General features: G+C 45.9%; 1 protein-coding gene across 4 annotated transcripts in view; it reads left to right on the top strand.

Annotated features, from left to right (window-relative positions):
- Positions 1-20,301, top strand: part of HSF1 (heat shock transcription factor 1) — a 72,420-nt gene that overhangs the window by 22,517 nt on the left and 29,602 nt on the right. For all 4 annotated transcript variants that reach the window (XM_056331098.1, XM_056331100.1, XM_056331097.1 and 1 more), the window contains exons 3-4: positions 4,589-4,725; positions 6,622-6,746. In XM_056331098.1, coding sequence (XP_056187073.1) covers positions 4,589-4,725; positions 6,622-6,746 — 262 coding nt within the window. The remainder of the gene's footprint in view (positions 1-4,588; positions 4,726-6,621; positions 6,747-20,301) is intronic.

The raw sequence follows: 20,301 nt of genomic DNA, 5'->3' as shown, positions 1-20,301 counted from the left end.
CACCACAATATTTGTTGCTAGCTGCTCCCTATTTCTGTTGGGTTTATGTCCAGATTATATTAGTTTGCTGATTTTCCTGCTTTGAGGATGTCATGCTTTGGTTGAGATCTGCTGGTTTTCTGTTGATAAAGCTTGCTATCCCGTCATTGAAATCCTGGGTTTTGATGATTTTGTACAGATTAGTGCTTGTTGGTGTATTGGAAACCTCCATTTGAACCAACAATAATCCACAACTTTTAACATATGAAGATAAGTCTTTAGATGTGGCATTTAAGGACATGCTTTAGTGATGGACTTGGCAGTGTTGGGTTAATGGTTGGACTGAGTGATTTTAAGGGTCTTTTCCAACCTAAACAATTCTGTGATTCTGTGGAAGAAAATTAAATCAGTTTAACCTGACCTTTTTCTGTCTTCTGGGTTTGTTTTGGGTTTTGCTTTGGGTGATTTGTTTCTTTTAACTTATGCACGCTTGTACGTGCGAAGTGGCACCTGCTTGCATAGCTCTCTGAGAAGGGTCAGCAGTTCCCAGAGAATGAAGGAATAGGGAATGCTCCCATTTCACATCGCTGCCAAGGAGAGGTATACCCAAAATACCAAATCCTGCCCGGAGAACAAGGATCACATTGAACTGCTTACGTGTAATTAGACATGGGACAGCGGGACGCCTCCAGAATATCACTTAGCAGTGCCTTTCACCTCGCTTGCTGTTTCTTTTGCTGGAGGAGAGGGAGGAAGACTCAGCTCCCGTCTGCAGGTGGTGGGTGGGAGGGCACCCTGCAGAAGGACAGGCTCCTTCAGCAGCTTTGCTTCCCTGCCCAAAATGACCTTTCCAGCTGCACTTGTCTGTCCTGTCACCACATCTGACTTGTGTTTGGAAGGAGGAGGGGGATGGTTCCCTCCAAAGCACACATCTGTGCTCGCATACCCAGGAACGCTTTGGAATAGGATCGACCTGAGCATTTTTTTATAAAATGCTTTATATATAAAATTTTATAAAATATATAAAAGTTTATAAAATAAGGTAAAGGCTGCCTCTCCAACGGCTGCTGCTTAACTGGGGGAGTAAGAAGAAGCAAGCAAGCTGTCTGGTCTGTTCCCTCTCACTCTACGTAATGTTAAAAGGGTAGGGGAGGGCAGGGGGAATAACATTATTCTGGGTGTCAGCTCCTCCTTTCAGTTGCAGGGATAGAAGAGCTGGAACAGAATGAGGTGATTGGACAAAAGTATGTCTGAGTGACAAGGTGTTCTTTTAAAAAGCAGGGAGCAAGAAGTAATAAATCTCCAAAACCAAGCTAAGGCAGGGCTGAAACTTCTTTCTAGCAACACTTTTTCCAAGCGATTCAATATTTCTGAGAAAAAAACCCACGTGTTCTGATCAGAAATGGAACTGAGATGTATTATTTTTTTAAGACCTTGAGTTGGGTTCTCCAAACAAAGTTCCTGCCCTCAACCACTTTTTTTTGATCTTTCTGATACGTTCAGTTACACTACCGTGCTAGCATGATTCAGTGTTGAGATGATGGAAAGCTAGGCTTTCTAGAAGATGAGTAAATGAAACTTCAGTATTCAGGTGCTTATAAATATTTTTTTCTATGCTTAATCTTTTTTTTTAACATTGATCCTGTTCTTCCCAACCTGTATTACAGAGACTTTGATTTACTTGAATTATAAAAGGATTTTCTCGGCACGTAATTGATGGCAGTTTGAGGTTTTCAATTTAATTTAGAGTTGGGTGATATGGTAGATGTACATCCAAACTTGAAGGTAAATTCAGGGTTTGTCGCTGCACGGGGCTTGTTGTGTTTGCCTGAAGAACAGGGACTGCTAAAGGACGTATAGTGAAGAAAAAGATGCCCAAAATGGAACATGATTTTCTAAACTTATTTGGGGGGGATTTGCTTGGTTAGCTTCTGGTACAGCTTGTTGTATTTTTCTCAAATCAACTTCGTGTTTAGCACAGTTGTGTATTTCTGCAGTACCTGTTCACAGGGAAATTGGAAGTTCGTTATCCTGGCTGGGTGGACAGTCCAGTAACAAGAAGAGTGTCTCCGAGCTAGCTTTCAGGCTGTGGGTCCCTCTATAAAACCAGAGTAAGGGTTATGAAATTTTCCAGAACTGGTGTTTGATGGCATGTGCTGAGCCTGGGTCACCTTCCTGGGCGCATCCACAGGCAAAAAAAGGAATCTGCTGTGGGCATGGATGGAAAATTTGCCTCAGGACACCTCTGTGCCTGTTCTGGGTGCTGTATGAGCAAACTGAATCACAGTTGGACTTTCAGGTTGGGTACAGGAAGGGAGGACTTCCCGAAGCTTTTGCTGTTCGGTCCGAGTATCTCCGTGCCACTGGTTCCTTGCCCTGTGCTAATCAGGCAGCATTCTTCTTCTCCATGGCTCCCCCCTGTCCTGGCTTTCCAAACTTATACTGCTTAATCCTCCTCTTACCTTTCGGATGTACAAGGAAATCGAGAACTGGCTGACTGTGTAAATGCTTCGAGATTGATGGGTGCGTTTGTAGCTGCTCTTTCCTGCCAGCTAGCAGGAACGTTCTGGGATTATCCCAGAGACATTGCTTCACGGCAGTCTGCTCGGCTTCCTCCCCGCGCACACGGATCTGCATTTACGTTTTGGCTGCGGGTTCTTGTGATAGGCAGCAACATAAAGGATGCCTTTCATACACCTCTCACGTGGAGGTTATATCAGGGATTAACTTTAATGCTCCAGATGTGGGCTGCAGAGAGCATTCCAATGTTATTAGAAAGGATGACATTTTCATTACCTTTCAACACCAGCTCTTTGAATAGCTGTGGGGCACATTCTGTGCTTCGTGACCGGGGCCTTTAGTTTTTAAGGATGACTTGAATAACTGAAAACTGGCTAATATCACTACAATAACGTATAATTTCTCTAAATCACTTTCTGCTGCAAGTGCAGGAAGCTTTTATTATTTTTTTTTAAACCACAGCTGTGGTCTGAGAACTTAAATAACACTCTTGATTTACCCTAGCTGTTTACAAAAATGCTGAGATCCAAAAATACTTTGATGCGCTACACTCTGTTTTTGAGTGGCTTTTAGGTGTTTCAAGTACACCTGAAGATCTCGGTGCATAACTTCTACCCGAACTGTTGAGGAAGCACTTTCCAGCGTGCCGTGCCTCTCTTTTCCCAGTGCAGCAGAGAAATTGCACCGTCACCCTCACCACAAGGTTGTGTTGCTGCAGGAATAACAAAAGCGGTGCTTGTCGCTGTGGTTCTGGGGAATTCTTTGGAGCCAGGATGTTTTTAATTATCACTTATTAGAATGAGAGAAACGCTGGGGATTTATATTTCTTAAGGTGGAGCAGACTGGTTAAAATAAAATAATTCGGGGCTTCAGTATAAAAGTGAGTAGACTGGTAACTTGAATGTCTGCTAGCCCCATCAGCAGGGATTGTCAGCTCTGTCCTTGTAGTGCTGTGCAGCTCATTTAGGAAGAAGTTTTCTGGAAAGGCTTAGAAGCCTTGGGAAAGTCACTTGCCTTCTGTGCCTTGGGGTATCCTTGACTGAGAACATTCCTCCTTATTTTCAGGTTAAGGATCAGGGTGCTTGCAGTGCCCTGGAATGTGCAAATTTATTCTAGGCCTGCCAGCTACATCGTGGACCTGTAGGGTGAGTTGGCTGCAGTGAGGAGGCACTGACACTGAGAACGGAGTTTAGTTAAATGCAGGAATAACTCATCTCCCATTGTGTGCTGGTGGACACTTGCACGGTTTTGTCTCCCAGGTGCTCCTGTTTTCATTAGAATGCCAGATGATAAGCAGTGGTGCCTTATCTGCATCATGTATGTTGCTGAGTACATGGCTAATTGCTCTCAGAAACCATTTTATTCCCTGAATAAATAAACCAGAAGCCCTCTGGGATTGCCTGGAGCATGTGCTAAATGTTTGAGTCTCTTTTTGGTGGTGTTCTTGAAAAAAGCTTTGTTGAAATATATGTCTTCCCTTATCTTACTCTGCATTGAAAAGGCAAGGCAAGACGCTGCTCACTCATGTAACACGACAGTTCCCTGCAAATGAGGGGGTTTTATTAGGAAACGGCAAGGTTAACTTGAGATTTTTGGTTTAGATCCAGTCATTTCATCATTTCTTCCTGCTGGCCCACACTACCAGCCAAACATCAGCAAAAGTTGGTCTTGCAAGAGCAGCAAAAGGTGGTTTTCAAATGTATTTAGGATGTAGAAGTGGATCCTGCTCTTCTCAGCCATCTGTTGAGCTGTGGCTCGGGGCAGGTAGCTGAGTGGCCTGGGTTTGCTCTCCGGGGGAGAAGCAGAGGCAGGGGAAGGATGTGGTGGCTGGAGAGGACTCCTGCCACTTGCTGCTTGGGCCACGTAGAGAGGATCAGCAGTCGCTACTGTCTGAATGTCTGTTGTTTTGAGGAGGGGTTTCTCCTTCCATGTAGCATTTTTAGCATGAGATTTGTTAGAATGCAATACCTCGGTGGTGGAGCACCAGGTCATCAAGCGAACAAAGGGTAACTCGTGCTAGTTCCTGCTTTTTTGAGTTCATATTTAGCCTGTTAAGCTTTTCTCCAATTCTCTCCCCTTTGATTTGCAGATGGCTTTCGAAAGGTTGTCCACATTGAGCAGGGAGGATTGGTGAAGCCAGAGAAAGATGATACTGAATTCCAGCATCCGTACTTCATCCGAGGCCAGGAACATCTCCTGGAGAACATCAAGAGGAAAGTAACCAGCGTAAGTTTGTGCAACAGATCTTTCAGGATGAGCTCCAGATAAACTGTTTTAAAACAGAGGATTAGTCCAAAAAGCAGCAGCGTGCTCTGAGGGTTGAGGGATGTCGGCATCGTTGATTATTGTTTTACACCAGCAGCTCTTCTTGCTGTCTCTACCCTGTCACCCAGGTAGGAGCTGCAGTGCCGTCCTGCTAATCAGCTGGCTTCAGGTTGCTGGTACCAGTCCCTTTTGCTCGTGGGTCTTTTTCTTAATGTCAGCACTAGGGTTCGTGATGGCACTGCTTGAGGCTTCCCCTCTCTCCCACACCACCACCAGAAAACAGCCAGCACTCTGGCCTTGCAAACCAAATTCTTTCTGAGTTCAGTAAAAAGAGTCACTATACTTTTCCTGGTTTTCTGAACAAGCAGCATCTGTTTGAGGTTAGCTGGATGGAGGGAGGTTTGCTGTGTCCTCTGGAGAGAGTGAAGAGCAATTGTCCCTTTCAGTAGGAGGGACAGTGATCACTAGTTGAGCTGCAGTCTTTACTTAAAATGCTTCAGGGAATGAAACACATGTACACACAATGTGTACACACAGAGACAGATGAAGGCATGTTAGATGTAGTAGTGGAAGGAAGAAAAGGAAGGATAAGATGCCTGAATTATTTTAAAATGTGTTAACCTCCAGTGTATCCCAAATATAAACTTACACATTTTCCCTTTAAACTCAGAGATGTGCTTTACAACTGCTCCCATTTCTTGAAACACAGAATTGCAGTACATGTACCGAAGACATGTTTTAGCGACAGTTGGTATCAGGAGTTCCAAAAATGCTTATGAACTTTCCAGGCTAATTTATTAGTCCTGAAGTGTGGGCTGGAGAAACATGTTTTTGTCATTCTTTTCCAAATATTAATCAAAGCAATGTGTAGAGAGAGTAGCTCACTCTTCTGCCTATCCCATGGTGCTCTCAAATAACCGTAAGTACCATTTTCACTGAGGCATTTAGTTCCTCTAGACATTTTCACAGTGGGCAAATGCGTTAGAAGGATGTAAAGAGATCTTAAAGATATATGACCTGCTGGCAAGTGAAGTGGAGAGGAGCTGCTATTGAATAGGTGAGATGTGTTAACCCCTATAGTGGTTGGCAGATTCATAGACTTCTCACGTGGTACAGCTCTTGTGAAACATGCCTAGGTGTCATTTCTCATGAGTATTTTATCAGAAAAATAAAATCGCCTGCTCAGAATCTTCTCCTCAGCTGCTTTAACACTAGTAGTGGAAATGATGAGGCTGTCGAGCGACCGGCTGCTGCTTGGGAATCACTGGAAGGGGCTTCCCATTCTGCCTGCAGAGCTTTCTGCTGCAGTGAGCTCACCTGCCTTTTTTCTCCCAATTTTCTTTCTCAAACCAGCTAATGACTTTCTTAATTGCTAAGCCTGATATTTAGTTCAGTGCACGCAGCAGAGACTTGTGAAAGTGTGTGAGGAGAATGTTTGTTTCCTGTCTGCAGTGCACGTGCTTCTTGGTCTTTGTGGTTGCAAAGTTTTAGAGTTTTAGGGTTGTCATAGGTAAGTGTCTCTGTCCATTACCAAACTGAAGGTTTGCGTAGGTGAACAGCTTGTGTGCGGGCCTTCACTTTTACCTAAGCACTATGTTTCTCATCCAAAAAAAAACCTTTTTTTTTTTGCTTTTAGACTGTGAGAGAATTTGATGTTTTCAAAGAGCTATATGCCTGCAGAAAACCTGCTTTGTTAGTTAGATGGCCGGTTTTATTCCCTTGACACAATGCACTTGGGTGTGGATGCAGCAGTTGGTCTAGAGAGGGGAGGTGAATTATTTGCAGTATCAACTTTGAAGCTGAAATAATCGTTTTGTAGGAAGGAAACATCACTGACATCTTCCTTTCTGTCTCCAGGTATCCAGTATAAAGAATGAGGATATAAAGGTTCGGCAAGACAATGTAACCAAGTTACTGACTGACATCCAGGTGATGAAAGGAAAGCAGGAGAGCATGGACTCCAAGCTGATAGCCATGAAGCAGTATGTATGTGGGTAGGGGGTGGCAGAAAATGGAGGAGAGTTTGCCCAGTGATTTTCTTTTCTGAACACGTTATTTTTAAGACATTATCTGAGAGAAGGCTGGCTGCTGCTTGCTTGCTCTCTGTTCCAGTTGTCTTGGGAGTATAGCCTGGGCTTTAAGAGGCTTTCTGCGTAGGGCAAGGAGGGGGTGGTGGAAGGATCTTTTGAATGCGATTAAAACCCATTAAAGACCTGGTGTCACAGCAACCAGACCTGTGACCCCAAATGGTGTCAAGCTTCTTTGGAGTACAGCTCTGAGGAGGTATCAGTTGGTAAGGCTGTGAAGGCTTCAGGAGCTTCCTTCCCTGCCACGGGGGTTACAATCTGAAATCTGCTGGGTTTTTCCCTTGGGATTCCCTCCCTCCCCCCGCCAAATCACCACTATTCTGTCTTGTCTTATGCTGCACCAGGGTGTTCAAGTCATTTGGGACAACACCTGCTGTCCTTCTGTTCTAATACCATATTCTTACTCAGGCTCTTCTTGCTTGCACCCAGTTAAATTCTCACTGGATACTGCTCACCCAGTATTTGCTGTGGAGTTGGGAGGCAAAATGGGTGATCTGGAATCCCGGTAATAAATACTGCCTTACCTTTAGAGATGATCAGGGCACTGTTGCTCACCCTTCTGTGACTTTTTCCCATGGTGGTCATACAGAGGAATTTAGTTAATGTCACCTAATCGGAATCTTTAATCCTGATGCACCAGGAGCAGGCTGCCCTCCTGGTTAGCAGGGTCTGTGTGTAATCTGCTGGTTATACAATCTCACTGAGAACTTGGAACTTTAGCTACTTGTTGAGGCCAATGAATACGTGGGTGTGTATGTCTGATTCCCTTAGGTACCTTTATAAATCTCGATTTAAAGCTCTTTTTTTTTTTTTTTTTTTTCCCCTTGTTTACTTCTCCACAAATTACAGTGAATCACACATTAGTGAAGTTTATTTTATGCCTCCCTTCTTCATCTCTGCCGTTGTTTCTAAGGAATTTGGTTCTGGGTCTTGGGGAAAACAGAGCAAGCAGCCCTCCATTCTTGCTGGAGGCAGCAGGAGAGCAGGGTGGGGAATTTTGAAGGGAATTTCACAGTGGAACCATACTGCCTCCACACTGTGCTCCAGAGCCTCCTTTTTCCTGGACTTTGTTACTGTATCTTGTGCTTGCAGATCACTTCTCTAGCACCTCTGGTGTTCATGGGAAGAGAGAGAACCTGCTTCATCTCCAAGGTCATTCTAGATGATTCTCTTCATCTTCTGTTTGCCCCAGGTATGAGCGCCCAACCTTACCTCTAGGCTGTGCTTCTCCTCAGGCTCTTTGCAAAGGGAGAAAGAAAAGCAGATTGTCCTAACCTGTTGCTAAATGGCAGCAGGTAAAAGATTTGTGCACCATTATCAATACTGCAGTTTCAGGGGTCTGTAGACAGAGAGGTGGCTCTTTCTGGTTTCCCTTTCACGTGAGTTAAGTGACTTGCCTGACATGGCTTTGAATGAAAAGCTTTCCTGCAGCCAGCCTTGAATGACCAAAAAACCTACCTTAACAAAGCGTACTCGACATGCTTGTAGCCAGCTGCACTCCTTTCCTAAAAGAAAACAAATCAAAACAAAGTCTTCTTTAGTCCTCCAGCAGTTGTACAAGTTGTATCAGGTATTATTAGTAATGAACCCACTGTTAACTCCACATGCAGGGATGAACCTGCATGTCCCTGGGTTGGAAGCTGTTTTTTCCGCCTTCCTGGAAGAACATTCAGCTGCTTGAAACGATTAGTTTGCCACTCACTGATGCATCGTGCCTTTTGGCAGCTCTGCTCCCAGCCGTTATCACAAGAAGTTCGTGTGGGAGGCTTCTGCTTTTGCACGTTTGTTTTCTGTCCGTTGCAGGGAGCATAAGCAATGTCAAGAGCCATCTTTAAACCCACCCACCAGCCTTGTGGTCCCAGCACATGGTGCTCATCTAAATTTCCATGGCTCTTGCAGTCCTGTGGCATGTTTTGAGATTAAGTGTTGGGGCTTGTGCCCCTGTATTAAGGATGGGAACACTCACAAATGTGTGATAGGTCTCTAGGCTGCATTCTGGCTGCTCCATTGGCTCTTGCTAAGGCAAACATTAGCATTATTAATTATAAATGGTCTGTAAACCACTAGGTGGAGTGCCTACAGCAGGACTTTGAGCTCTACTCATAGCCGAGAGCCTCTCTCAAAGCAGAGGAGCTTCCCCCCTCCTTTTAGGAAGATAGTTATTGACCAATTATTAAAGAAAATGCTGTTTGCACTTTTATGAAGGCTGATCAGGTAAATAGTCTCCTGTAAGACAATCAGAATTAAATGTTTCATCTGAACTATGAGCGTTGTGCAACTGACTGTTAGCAGGTGTTCATCTTGAGCCTGATGCCTGGAAGAAGTGCAGTCCCAGCCGAGCAGCAGCCCGCTGCCCTTAGCCGTGCTGGCTGCCGCCTGCGCTCCCGCTCTGTACGGCTCTGGGCTCTGGGGCTCTGCCACAGGAGCTGCTTTCATCGCCAGCACAACAGAAAACAACGAAAAGGACTGGGGGACTAGTGAGCAGGGCAGGTTCAGTAGCAGGTCTGGGAGCACTGGGAGCGGGGCGATGGGACCACTACTCCTCGGCCCTGACAGGGTGCCGGGCTGAGCTGCCTGGGGGGACTTAACCCGAGCAAGTGCTGTACAGGCTCTGGGTTAGAATATCCAGCTGCAAGCTCTCCGTAGCTTGTGAGAGCATAACAACCGCTTCTCAGTCAAATATACTTCATTCTTCCTGGCTACTTCCCCATCCTTCACAGCCCTTAGTAACTGGGTTTTTTTCAGTCTTCTGCAGGTTCTTCATCTCTCTCAATAAACACAGCTTTTAGGTCTACATTTCAGTATCTTTCATTTTCCCCATCTCCGTTATTAGTAGCGAATCCCCTTACTCGGATTGCTGTTCCTTTTCTGGAGGGTAGGGTTTGCAAGCCATTTTTCATGTCTTCATTTCCTCAGGAACTTGTGGTTAAAATTTTTCTTCTTGCTTCTTGAATAATAATACATCCGATTCACTTAAGGTTGGTCTTTTTAGTTCTGGATCTGTGGAGTGCTTCAATGCATCAGCTGGTCCTTATCCTCACACCACTGTCACTTGTTTTCTTGACAAGTGTTTTTTTAAATGTTCTTGAGGGCCTGCTGGTTTACATCATGTTGCATCTCTACAGCAGGGTTATTCCAGGTTCTCCTCCTTCCCCTTCACCACACCGGTGTCAACAGTAAACCTCCTTTAGCATCTGCTCAACTACCATCATTTCATAGGTGAAATGGGATTAAGACCTTCAGCTTGTGCCTGTGGTGCTGCTGCTTCTCGATGAACAGCTACGGCTGGCAGCAGCCAGAATCCTGTCGGATTCCTGCCTTAACCACACCACGAAGTGCACAGAGGTCTGTCGCAAATGCTCTGGGAATAATGGCTCTTAATCCTCCCGTGCAGAGGCTTGAAATACATTAATGGCTCAATACAGGAGCTGTTTGTATCCACACGAAACAGAAGAGACTTCAGTCATGGTGCAGAACTTCCAGACAGAGCTGATGCTGCTTCATCGGCCGCTAATGCAGACAAATAACCGTGGCTGGTGCTGTGCAGCCACCGACGTGCAGCAGAACTGGGGGAGAAAAGCCCCGGTTCAGCCTGCAGCAGGCTGGGACTTGGTAAGGAGCCCGGCTGTCAATCGGGCTCTGGCATGTGTTGGTCTTGGAGGGAGAGGTTTAACACTGGTGACTGCCTGAAGTTTTTCTGCACAGCAGTAGGTATGGCAGGGTTCAGACTTCCTCATGCTGGTCTTGCACACCAGCGCCTAGAAGCAACCACCAAGCGTTCAAATGCTGGAGCAGATTAGCTGAAGTTGTTTGCATGAAATGAACTTCAGCTGAACGTCTGTGGGTTTTTCAGCTGTGAGTTAGAAGCAGGTTAACTTTGCTGTAAAAAAACAGCATATCTTTGTTGGGCTAGGTGTAAGGTAACGATGAGTAAGGAGTGGTAGCTTTGAAAATGAGCTTGCAGCAGGACCAAACCACCCTGCATTCATTCTTTTTTGGATGGTCATGGCTATATGTAAGAGATCTCAGTTACTTGTTGGTTTGTAAAAGACATAGGTCTGACCACAGCCAGAGGAGTGTGTCTCACGCTTGTACCAGCAGCGTATGAGTGCTGAATCATTGAGCAAACTTCAGGAACAGAAACACAAATGACTAAAATAATAGAAAACTTGCTGAGTAACGAGTGACTGAAGGAGCTCAGCCTCCTTTACTGAAAAAGGAAGGTGAATGAACGCTGATTTGCACCTCTGGAGGTAATTCCATCTGAGGAATGGTAGCCTGAGTATTTTTCGTGCAGTGATGGAGGTGAAAATAGGTCAAGTCAGATTAGCAATATGGTCTGTGCTCTCAAGTGAAAAGAAGTATTTGAATAGTATTTGGAAGGCTGTGGTCGATTTCTTCACCACTAAAAATGTGATTTTATGATTCTCCATTTCAGCAGAGCTGTGGGACCTGAAGCAGGAGCGAACACATGTTAGTGCTGTGGCTGATCATCAGACAGATGATTGTAGTGTTCTGGGGCGGGGGGTCAGCACGAAAATCTGATGCCACAAAGTATGCACTGGGAAGATTTTGGTATCTGGTATCTTTCTAGTGCTCTTCTCTTTCCCCCTCGCAGATAGACTTGTACCCATCTTCCAGATTTTTGTGGAATCCAGTTGCAAGACTTTTCCCCTTGAACAGGCTATGTTAGCAGGCAGCAACATGAGCCGACTGTAAATGTGACTTTGCTCTCCGTGTTGAACTGGAATCTGAGTAGAGGTTTGCTCTGCTGTAGAGGAGACCCGCACTTTAACTGCAGCGTGAGAGTCACTCCTGTGAAATTCTGCTGGATTCAGTGTGGCACGGAAACACCAGTGGAAACAGGGAGTTGTTCCCGTTATACAGGTGGCAGCTGAGAGAGGGTCTGTAATCTAGGTCGTCTTCATCTGTGCAATCATACTCCTACAACAAAGGGCTCTGATGTGCTCAGCCTTGGTCTGACATCTGCCTCATGCATCTGGTGAGGTGTCTCTGCATGGTTATGGTGGGAAATTACAGGTGGTTTGTATTACCTGAAAGTGACAGTCATCTCCAAAGGCTGCCAGAAGTATAAAGCTGTATCTTAGTGCCTGAAACACTCCATTCTTAATTCCATTATTTTTTTTTTTTCCCCCTATCTAAAGGTGTATTTTGATCAGGGAAGGGGCTCCACTTTAGCTAAACACACCAGGTGTAATTTATAATAAGCTGCTTTGTTGGCATAAAAAAAGTTTATGGTCACGGCTTGTCTTCTGTCAAAGTAAGATCTTTAGAGCATATTGAAAATGCATATGGGTTGAAACTAGTAGGGGGAAAGCTGTTCTGTGGATTTTTACTGGTTTAAATTGGATATCATCTTTGGCACATCCAATATAATGCTCACAGTAAATGTCTTTTTATTGCACAGCTGTGAACAGACCTTCTCAAATCTTTTGGTATTGACACAGCTTAGCTCAAAAAGTCTGCCTGAAAGACTAAGGAATACAGGCAAAGGCGTCTCGGCTGTCATGTAATAATGTGTGTCTGGATAATTTGCTGTCAGTCTCTGGCACTGGCAGCAAATGATGGAAAGTAGATAAACTGAACTTTGGGTATGAAAATATTTATTCTTCCTTGTCAGCAGCTCCTTCAGCAGAACTGGATAGTGCTCCTGAGGGGCTGAGGCTTGGAGAGCGAGGACGTCACTTCCCTGGAGCGTGGGGGAATCTCACCTGTTTAGGTTTGGTTAGTCTGCACTTCTGTGCTCTTTAGCTTGATGTATTCTGGGGTTTTTCTTGTTAGTTTTAGGGTGGGTTTTTTTGCTTCTCCTGGAAAACAGAGTCCCTTGTCTTCTTCCAGGTATTTTATGGGCCTCTGGAGTGGTTTATTTTTTTTATTTATTTATTTCCCCAAAAGAAAAGGCAAACAAGCTACAGGTGAAACAAGTGTCTGAAATGGCCATGAGCTTTAGGGAAGGTTGTAATGCTCTTCATGGCCTCCCACCTTTCTGGCTTTTAGAGTTAAGGGTCACATTGCATCACGATTTCTTTGTCCTTTTAATTACCTCATGGAGAAAGATGTGCAAAAAGAGCAGATCTCATTCTGGGGAACATCAAGCCTGGGGTCCCCTTGCCCCTTGCTAAAGAAACAAGGTGTCACTTTCCATTCTGGCACAGGTGCTGCTGCCGAGCTTCCATCCCCTCCTGCTCGATCTGGAGTCGAGGTGGAAACTGCATCGCTGTGCTTGGTTATACTCCGCTGTTACTCTCAGCTACTTTTCAGATAGTTCGCCGTTTGAAAATGGCTTCTTGTGCTGATTGTTGCTCCCCTTACACCCACCACCCCTCCTTTATCATGAAGTGAAATTTATTGGAGCATATAAAGACAACCCCTTCGGGCGTTCCTGTGCGGGCGGAGTAAGTCGCAGTGAGGCCCTGGGTTTTGGTTTTGTACTTGACTTTGAACAGTTTACTCTAACGCACCCCTTTAGATTTCCTATTTTCTAAGTCATGGTCTCTCATGCAAGTCCAGTGTAGAAGCGATTCTTAGAAACTGTCACCCTGCAGGCTGGCAGTCCTGCAGCCTGACATCGCATGGGCACCTTGAGGGTCACGGTGGCTGAAAGACCCTGCAGCTTGAACACTTGCTTTTTCCAAACATGAAGACCAGTGGTGACCAGCTCATGCTGCAAGCCTTGCCAGAGCTGGTGCACCAAGGCTCTGGCTGCACAACTTGTGCTTGTACAGCTCCTGTGCTCTCCCTCCAGTCTCCATGTAATTACTGGTCCAGTTTAAGCATCCGCTTACTTAACATCTTGTCTGACTTCTTTGTGATGATATTTGGGAAGTGCGTTGGAAAGTTTTGCTTTTTACTCCTGGCAGCACCCTCAGCAGTTTATCAGTGGTGAGGCTTTGCTACAGTGGTTAACAGGCTGGCTGTAGTAAGTCCTCTTAACGTTAAAGGGTACGGTGTAACTTCAACATTTAATTTACAACAGCTAGTATGTTTTTTCTCGCATTAGAAGTTTTGCGTTAAAAATGTTGCTATCAGTACCTTTTTTATTTTTGATTGCTTTTATTTTCTGGTATTTTAAAATCAGAAAGTCGTCCAGAAACCACCACGGGAGAAGGAGTAGGAGCCCCAGCTGCAGCGGTGGGGAACGGCATCCGCCTGAACTCCCTCCCTTCAGCCAGGAGGCCGTTGCCTTCTAGAGGTATCTTCAGGCGAAGAGTGGTTATTAATTACGCTAAATTTTGAGGAGGTTACTGACCTAGAATTTCTGCAGTTTCTTTTGGCTTCCATTCTGCTTTCTTAGCTTCTGAAGCAGTGACTCATCTGAGCCAAATGTTTTCTTCTGGGCTTTTTAACTTGGAACTGTTGAGATTTTAAACTGACAGTTGCAGTTAGAGCTGGCTCTGGTGGTGCCACACTAGTACTCAGCAACATTTCACTGAATATAACGTACTTTTCCCAGCTCCAGATCTATCGGTGTCTTTCCGTAATTCCTCGTCTCCTGTGAGCTGCCTGTGGCTCTGTGAGGAGTGTGTTCTAGCTCGGCCTTAGGTGTGGTAGCATGCTTGCCTTAGGACTGTGCACAACTCCAGAAGGCAACACTCAGAGGGTTTTTTTTTTATCTGTATACCTCTCCTGTAGGTAAAGAATAGTAGATGGTGGATTTCTGTGCAGCTGTGGCATTGCCCTGGAAAAAAGCATTGCAGTGATTGCTAACGTTACAAGCATAACAAAACCAGCTCGAGCAGTGGCTGCACAAGGAGGGTGGAGAAACCAAACCAGCTCTCTCAATGGAGACATTGTCTCTTGGTTTGGAAATATTTGTCCTGACAAGTTCTTTTGTAGGGCAGGAGGAGGTCTCTGCCTGCCTGTCCCGGCAGCCGCCGCGCTTCCCTGCAGCTTCCCCGAGTGCTACTGCCCTTGTGCAAGGCACGGGGCAGGAAGGTGAGGCGGGGGGGCTGTCACTTCCCGGTGATTCATCGGCTCTGCTTGGGCCCGGTGGGAGCCCGAGTGTATCCGTAAGTTTAATTTTAAACAGATTGTTGAAAGCAGCAAGCTAGCCCTGGTGTCTGCACCTGTTTTTATCGCTTTTCTCCATGTCTCCTTCAGGGATTGCGTTCGCTTTGGCTCAGCACGCGGAGCTCTGCCATGGGACGCTGAGAGCACTTCCTCCTGACCAGACTCTGTTTACAAGGCCCCGCCGCTTTTACAAGGCCCCAGTTGCTAACAGAATTTAAAAGTTAAAATTTCTCTTGACAAAAATAAATCTAAACAGACACAAGAACTTGGCCTTTTGCAGGATAATTCCTCTTCACCAGAATTAGTTTACCGTATGCAAACCCCCAGTAAATCATACCAAATAATTTTGACCCGTGTAGCTTGCTTTATGGTTTCAGGGTTCCAAAAGCAACATATATATTATCATTTGACACTGACCTAGGGGGATAGAGTTTGCATTAGAACATTTGTTGAAAAGATTGAATCCATCAGTGTTAGGTGAGAGAAAAGCTGAGCTAGGACATAATGAAGCCAACTAGGTGATATCCAAGTTTAGTCACCATGCTCAGAAAAGCCTCATTAACAGAAGCCCTCCCACCTTTGGGGGAGGAAGGTGCTCTGGTTAAAAGCTGCTTAAAATCATCTGGGAGATGAGTAACTGCATGGCTTTTAGTCCTGGACTTAGAACTAGGCAGGACTTCGCAGCCCTGTTTCTCTCTTCACCTTTCCTCAATAGCTCTGAGAGCGCAACTGTTTTGTTCTGCATATCTGTTCTGCATGTCTGTCCCGGCATGGAAAAAATGAGGCCCAGTCTACACAGCAAAGACGTAAAATTTGTAAGATGATCTTCTGTGAAATTGCTGGCCAGGTATTTTCTGTGTTTTACACCACGCTTTATGAGTCCGTAATATCTTGTGTCCTGTTTCTGCAGCCTGGCCAAGCAGTGCGAGGTGTTTTGGAGCAGGAGGGGACGCGGTCTCCTAAGCTGGAACAGGAGTTTCTGTGCTGCTTTTTGAGCTTGCACTGCAAGTTTCTGTACCCCGTGCATTTGAACCAAGTTTTAACTTTGTGCTTTACACACGAACTTTTATACAGCCAAACTTGACCCTTGCCTTTGAATAGCACCCAGTAGCGATACGAAGTCAGAGACCCGTTGGCTTTGTCCCAGCAAGCCGTGCCGGTGAGGGTAGTAATAGCAAGTAACATTTTGCTTCTCATGTATGTTTTTTTTAACAACATCTTTGCTAGGAAAGAGCAGCACAAGAGAACATGCGTGGAGATTCGTTGTGGGCAGTGAACCTGCTGGGATGGATGTGCCATGGGAAGGGAGGCGTCGTGTGCAGGCTGGACTGGAGGAATAGCGCTGGAGGTGCTGCACTGGGGAGAAACGGGAGGCAGACACATAGAACCTGGAGATGTGCTGGGCTGAGAGGCAGTGACCATGCCTGTACTGCAGTCCAGTTGTCTGCCTGCCACGGAAAACATGAGATACCGCAGTCTGAGACCCATGGCACTGGTCACCGCAGTACCAAAGTGCATGCCTGCAGTTTTGGTTGTTCGGGGCAGATCCCCTGTGAGTAGGTCCTGTGCAATAAATCCAAAGATTTTTTCACAAACACAGTTTCCCTCTCCAGAGAAAACCTGTTTCTCTTCCTTACACACCCTGCTTCTGTCTGGAGCTGCTGGGGAGCAGGAGGGAAGCCGACTGGGAAGGTCAGTCCATGCTGATGGGACAGAGACAGCTAGCTGGCGAAGAGGCAGCCCATGTATCGTCATGCCCAAAACCTTATGAAACTCTAGGAAAGCATGCCAGGCAGTCAGCTTTCTGCACCTCTGGGTGGTTTAATCACGGTGCAAAGCCTTCCTGCTGCCCCCCTGAGCAGGTTGGATGCTTCCTCTGCTTCTTCCGGGCGAAAAAAGGAAGGGATATTCAGCTGTCAGCAAACAAATGAGACTGTGCCTTTGCTGTCTACAGCTGGGGTGGCCAAACCTCTTTATCAAAAGAGTCTTCTGGAGGCAGTAGTGATCTATATTCTCTTGTGAGCCAGGTCTGCCTGCTGGAATTGGAACTAGATGGAGGAGCGTCTTGTCCTCGGGGGCCTCATCCCTGCGCAGCTGAGCAGCCATGGATGTCTGTCTGCATAGAAAGAGCCTTTTTTCTTTGTGCACTGTATAGGGTCGGGCAGCTGGACAGCATCTGTGTATTCCTGTTCAGGAGTCTGCATCCTCCTCTGTGGTGTTCTGCCTGTTATTAACTGGCTGTTTCCCCCTGAAAGAAGTGGTATTAGGATTAATTACAGCGCTGTCGCCGAGAATCTGTATCAAGCAGTTTTGTGGGGGGCTCTACTTCTCAGTTCACTGGTTCCTGTCTGGAAATAACAAATTAGGATTTTACTTTGTTGCTGAATTTCCTTTTCAAAATATGTGAGAATGCAGCAAGAGCAGAGTTAAGTAATGATGTGCTCCTGGTTCGGATTTGGAAATGAGACATCACTGTCAAGGCACTGGTTTCTCGTAGCGCTGCAGTAAATCTTGAAGCGTAGCAGTGTCTTGTTCGGGGGGTTGATGCAGCGGAGGCTCCTTGGGCTTGAGGGTGGGATTGCAGGAGCTCAGGAGCGAGCGTTTGAGAACGCTTGTGCTTGAAGTGGTCTCCTCTAGCAGCTGTATTCTGTTAGCAGGGTTTCCATCGTCCCATTGCCTTGTGTGCTGCTAAAGAAACAATTACCTCTGGCTTCAGCCCCACCAGAGCCCTTGTTCCTGGGTTGTGCGTGAAGGAAGGACCATCTGTTAGCACAAGTGGTCCCCAGCCCTGCTTGGAGCAAAGAGATGGAGGTGGCGGTGATCGGCCGCCCAACCTGCTGCTCTTTTTGGTTTCACTAGTAACAAAACTGAGGCCCGCCTGCATGCAGGTGTGCTATCAACATCATCAGCTAGAGCATCTGCCACTTCAAAAAGGAGTGGCAAGAGCTTTCACATTGGAGGGGAAATGAAGCTCCTGCAACTCAGTTGCTATTAAGCCTGATTTTATGGAAAGAAAGACTGCGTGTGCATAATTAAATTTTTCCCAAGAGCCAGAAAGAAAAAGGATACCTGCCCGGCCGGGCCTGGCTGCTCGCAGGCAAAGCTGCGGCACTGCTGGAGGAAGGGCCAGGATTCTGCGGTCTGCAGCGGCTCTCATGTATCCCTAATTGCAAGTGCGCTATTCCTCGTTTGTGCGCTCGCTGCTTGAGTTCTGCTGGCTGAACTCTGGCTCTTCCAGCCTTGTGCTGAGACTGTGGTCCATGCTTTTATGACCTCTAAATTGGACAATTGTAATGTGTTGTTTTATGGCCTTCCTGTGCAAAGGTTGCACGGGCTCCAGCTGTTCAGAGATTGGGGCCAAAACACTAACTCTCCTACCATGGCCTCCACATGTCAGTCTGGTCCTGGGGGACCTGGGCTGGCTCAGAGTCAAACATCAGCTTGATCTTAAAATTGCTTTGATGGCTTATAATGCTGAGTATAATGCGGGATCTGTGTGCTTTATCTACGCTGCTGCTTTTTATGAGCTTAGTCACTGTTTGAGATCATCTGAAGTCAGTTTTATTGGTCATTCCAAACCATAGGTTAAAGACCTGTGGAGTACTCGTTTTTCAGCGCAGTGATCTAAATCTGAAATTAATTACCACCATAGCCTGACATACTGATGTTAAAATAACTCAGCACAACTGGCATCTCTTAACCCTGGTGTGTAGTGTAGGCTGCTTTCTAGCAGGTTTGTGTATGTGGTCCGTAACAGGACTTTATCCTTTTCACAATGGGCTGTTTTCTCTGGTGCCTGTATCTGGACAGCACTTACAGGTGTCTCACCGGTTATGGAAACACCCGATTTGGCAGTGGGTTCCCACCACCTCTCCAGTTGTTTCTTGCACGGCACTGTCCTGTTCCCCCTGCCTCGTCTCCACTAATTTGCTTTTTCAGAGTATTCTGGAGGAAGAGCTGTCTGGAGTCTTCTAGTGACTTTTGCCGGGGTGGTGGGTTTGAGACTGTGCCCCAAACTGTACCCTGAGGCTGGCCGGAGCTGGAAGGAGTAGGTCGCTTGCCTCTTCAGCATCCTTCCAGTCACATAATTGCCAAAGGAGCAATAAACTGGTCTGGTTTTCTCTTGATCCTCCACTTTTTCAGAGGAAAAGTGGAGAACAGTTAAAAACTGCATTCAGTTTACTCTGTCCATCCTCATCTGATGTGGTTCAGAACAGCGTATAGAATGAAACAGATTCTGCTGGTTCACTGGGAAGAGGAGGAATAGCGCAGTGATAAATGAAATTTGGTTTGATTTTTGATTTACATCTCTTGTCTTGCTAGTAATGTGCTAGTGGCTGTTACTGCTGCCGCGGCTGAAGTTCAGTGGTTGTCCCTATGCCGGGTCACCACTGGGACCTTAAATAATTTGGTCACAAGCATAGCTTAACGCTGTGCTCAGGACTGGAGAACCTCCCTGGTACTTACAGGTTTGGTCATTGAGAACTGTTTTTTTCTGGATTAGTTCTTTTGAAAGAACTAATTGTTTTAAAAAACGCCTAGGGGGTGGTGGAATCACCATCCCTGGAGGCATTTGAAAAATGCGTAGATGCGGTGCTTAGCGACATCTCAAAGGTCTCTTCCAACCTGAATGATTCTATGAAAAAAGCTGCCTGTGGTGTTAGAGCCACTCTGCTCATAGCTGGCTTAGCCCGAGAGCTGTTGGCAGTTGAAGCGTAACGTGACAGGAACCCAAGGTACAAGCTTTTTAGTTGAACTGTGAGTTTATTTGGACAGACAGTTGATCATTATTGACACAGAAGAAGGGGCTCATCCCCTGCTTGTACGAACTGGTGCTACCTGAATGTTCTGTTGTAGTTAAGATTATTTTAAAAGGTGAGTTAATAACCAAGTCAGTCTGTCCGCCTCTGAGGCCCCAGGCTTAATGAGCGAGTGACCTTACTTGGAGCAACCTTTTACACTCCAGAGCACCTGTCTGTCAGCTTTCTGAAAAAAATTCACTGATTTCTGCAGCTCCAGAGAACTGTGGTATTGCCTGCGTTGCACTTTGTGACCCAGACCAATGCGCCTTTGTAGGAGAGTGCTCTGTTCCGTCTGCGACGACTTCTGAACACGTCTCTTGTAAGACCCCTTCTTCTCCCCAGCTCTCCCTAGCAGGTTTGCAGGATGTCACGTGGTTCTTCCAAAATGTTTTGCTTGAAAATTGAGATCAAATCCTCGCTGGGAAGCAATCAAAACCACTGCTCTGCAGCAAGAGTCTTCATGGCTTTCTCTTAGATTCCTCCAGCAAGACCTTGGTGGCGTGTGTCTGATTGCTTGTGTTGGGCGTCTGACTGACAGATTTGAAATCTGCATTTCTCTGAATGCTCTGTTGATTGCTGAAGATTAGTGAATTCAAAACACAAAAGTAGATATGGGT

Source organism: Falco biarmicus, chromosome 3, assembly GCF_023638135.1.
Source record: "Falco biarmicus isolate bFalBia1 chromosome 3, bFalBia1.pri, whole genome shotgun sequence".
Lineage (NCBI taxonomy): Eukaryota > Metazoa > Chordata > Aves > Falconiformes > Falconidae > Falco > Falco biarmicus.
Note: the sequence above shows the minus strand (reverse complement) of the source record. Positions and strands in the feature narration are given on the sequence as shown.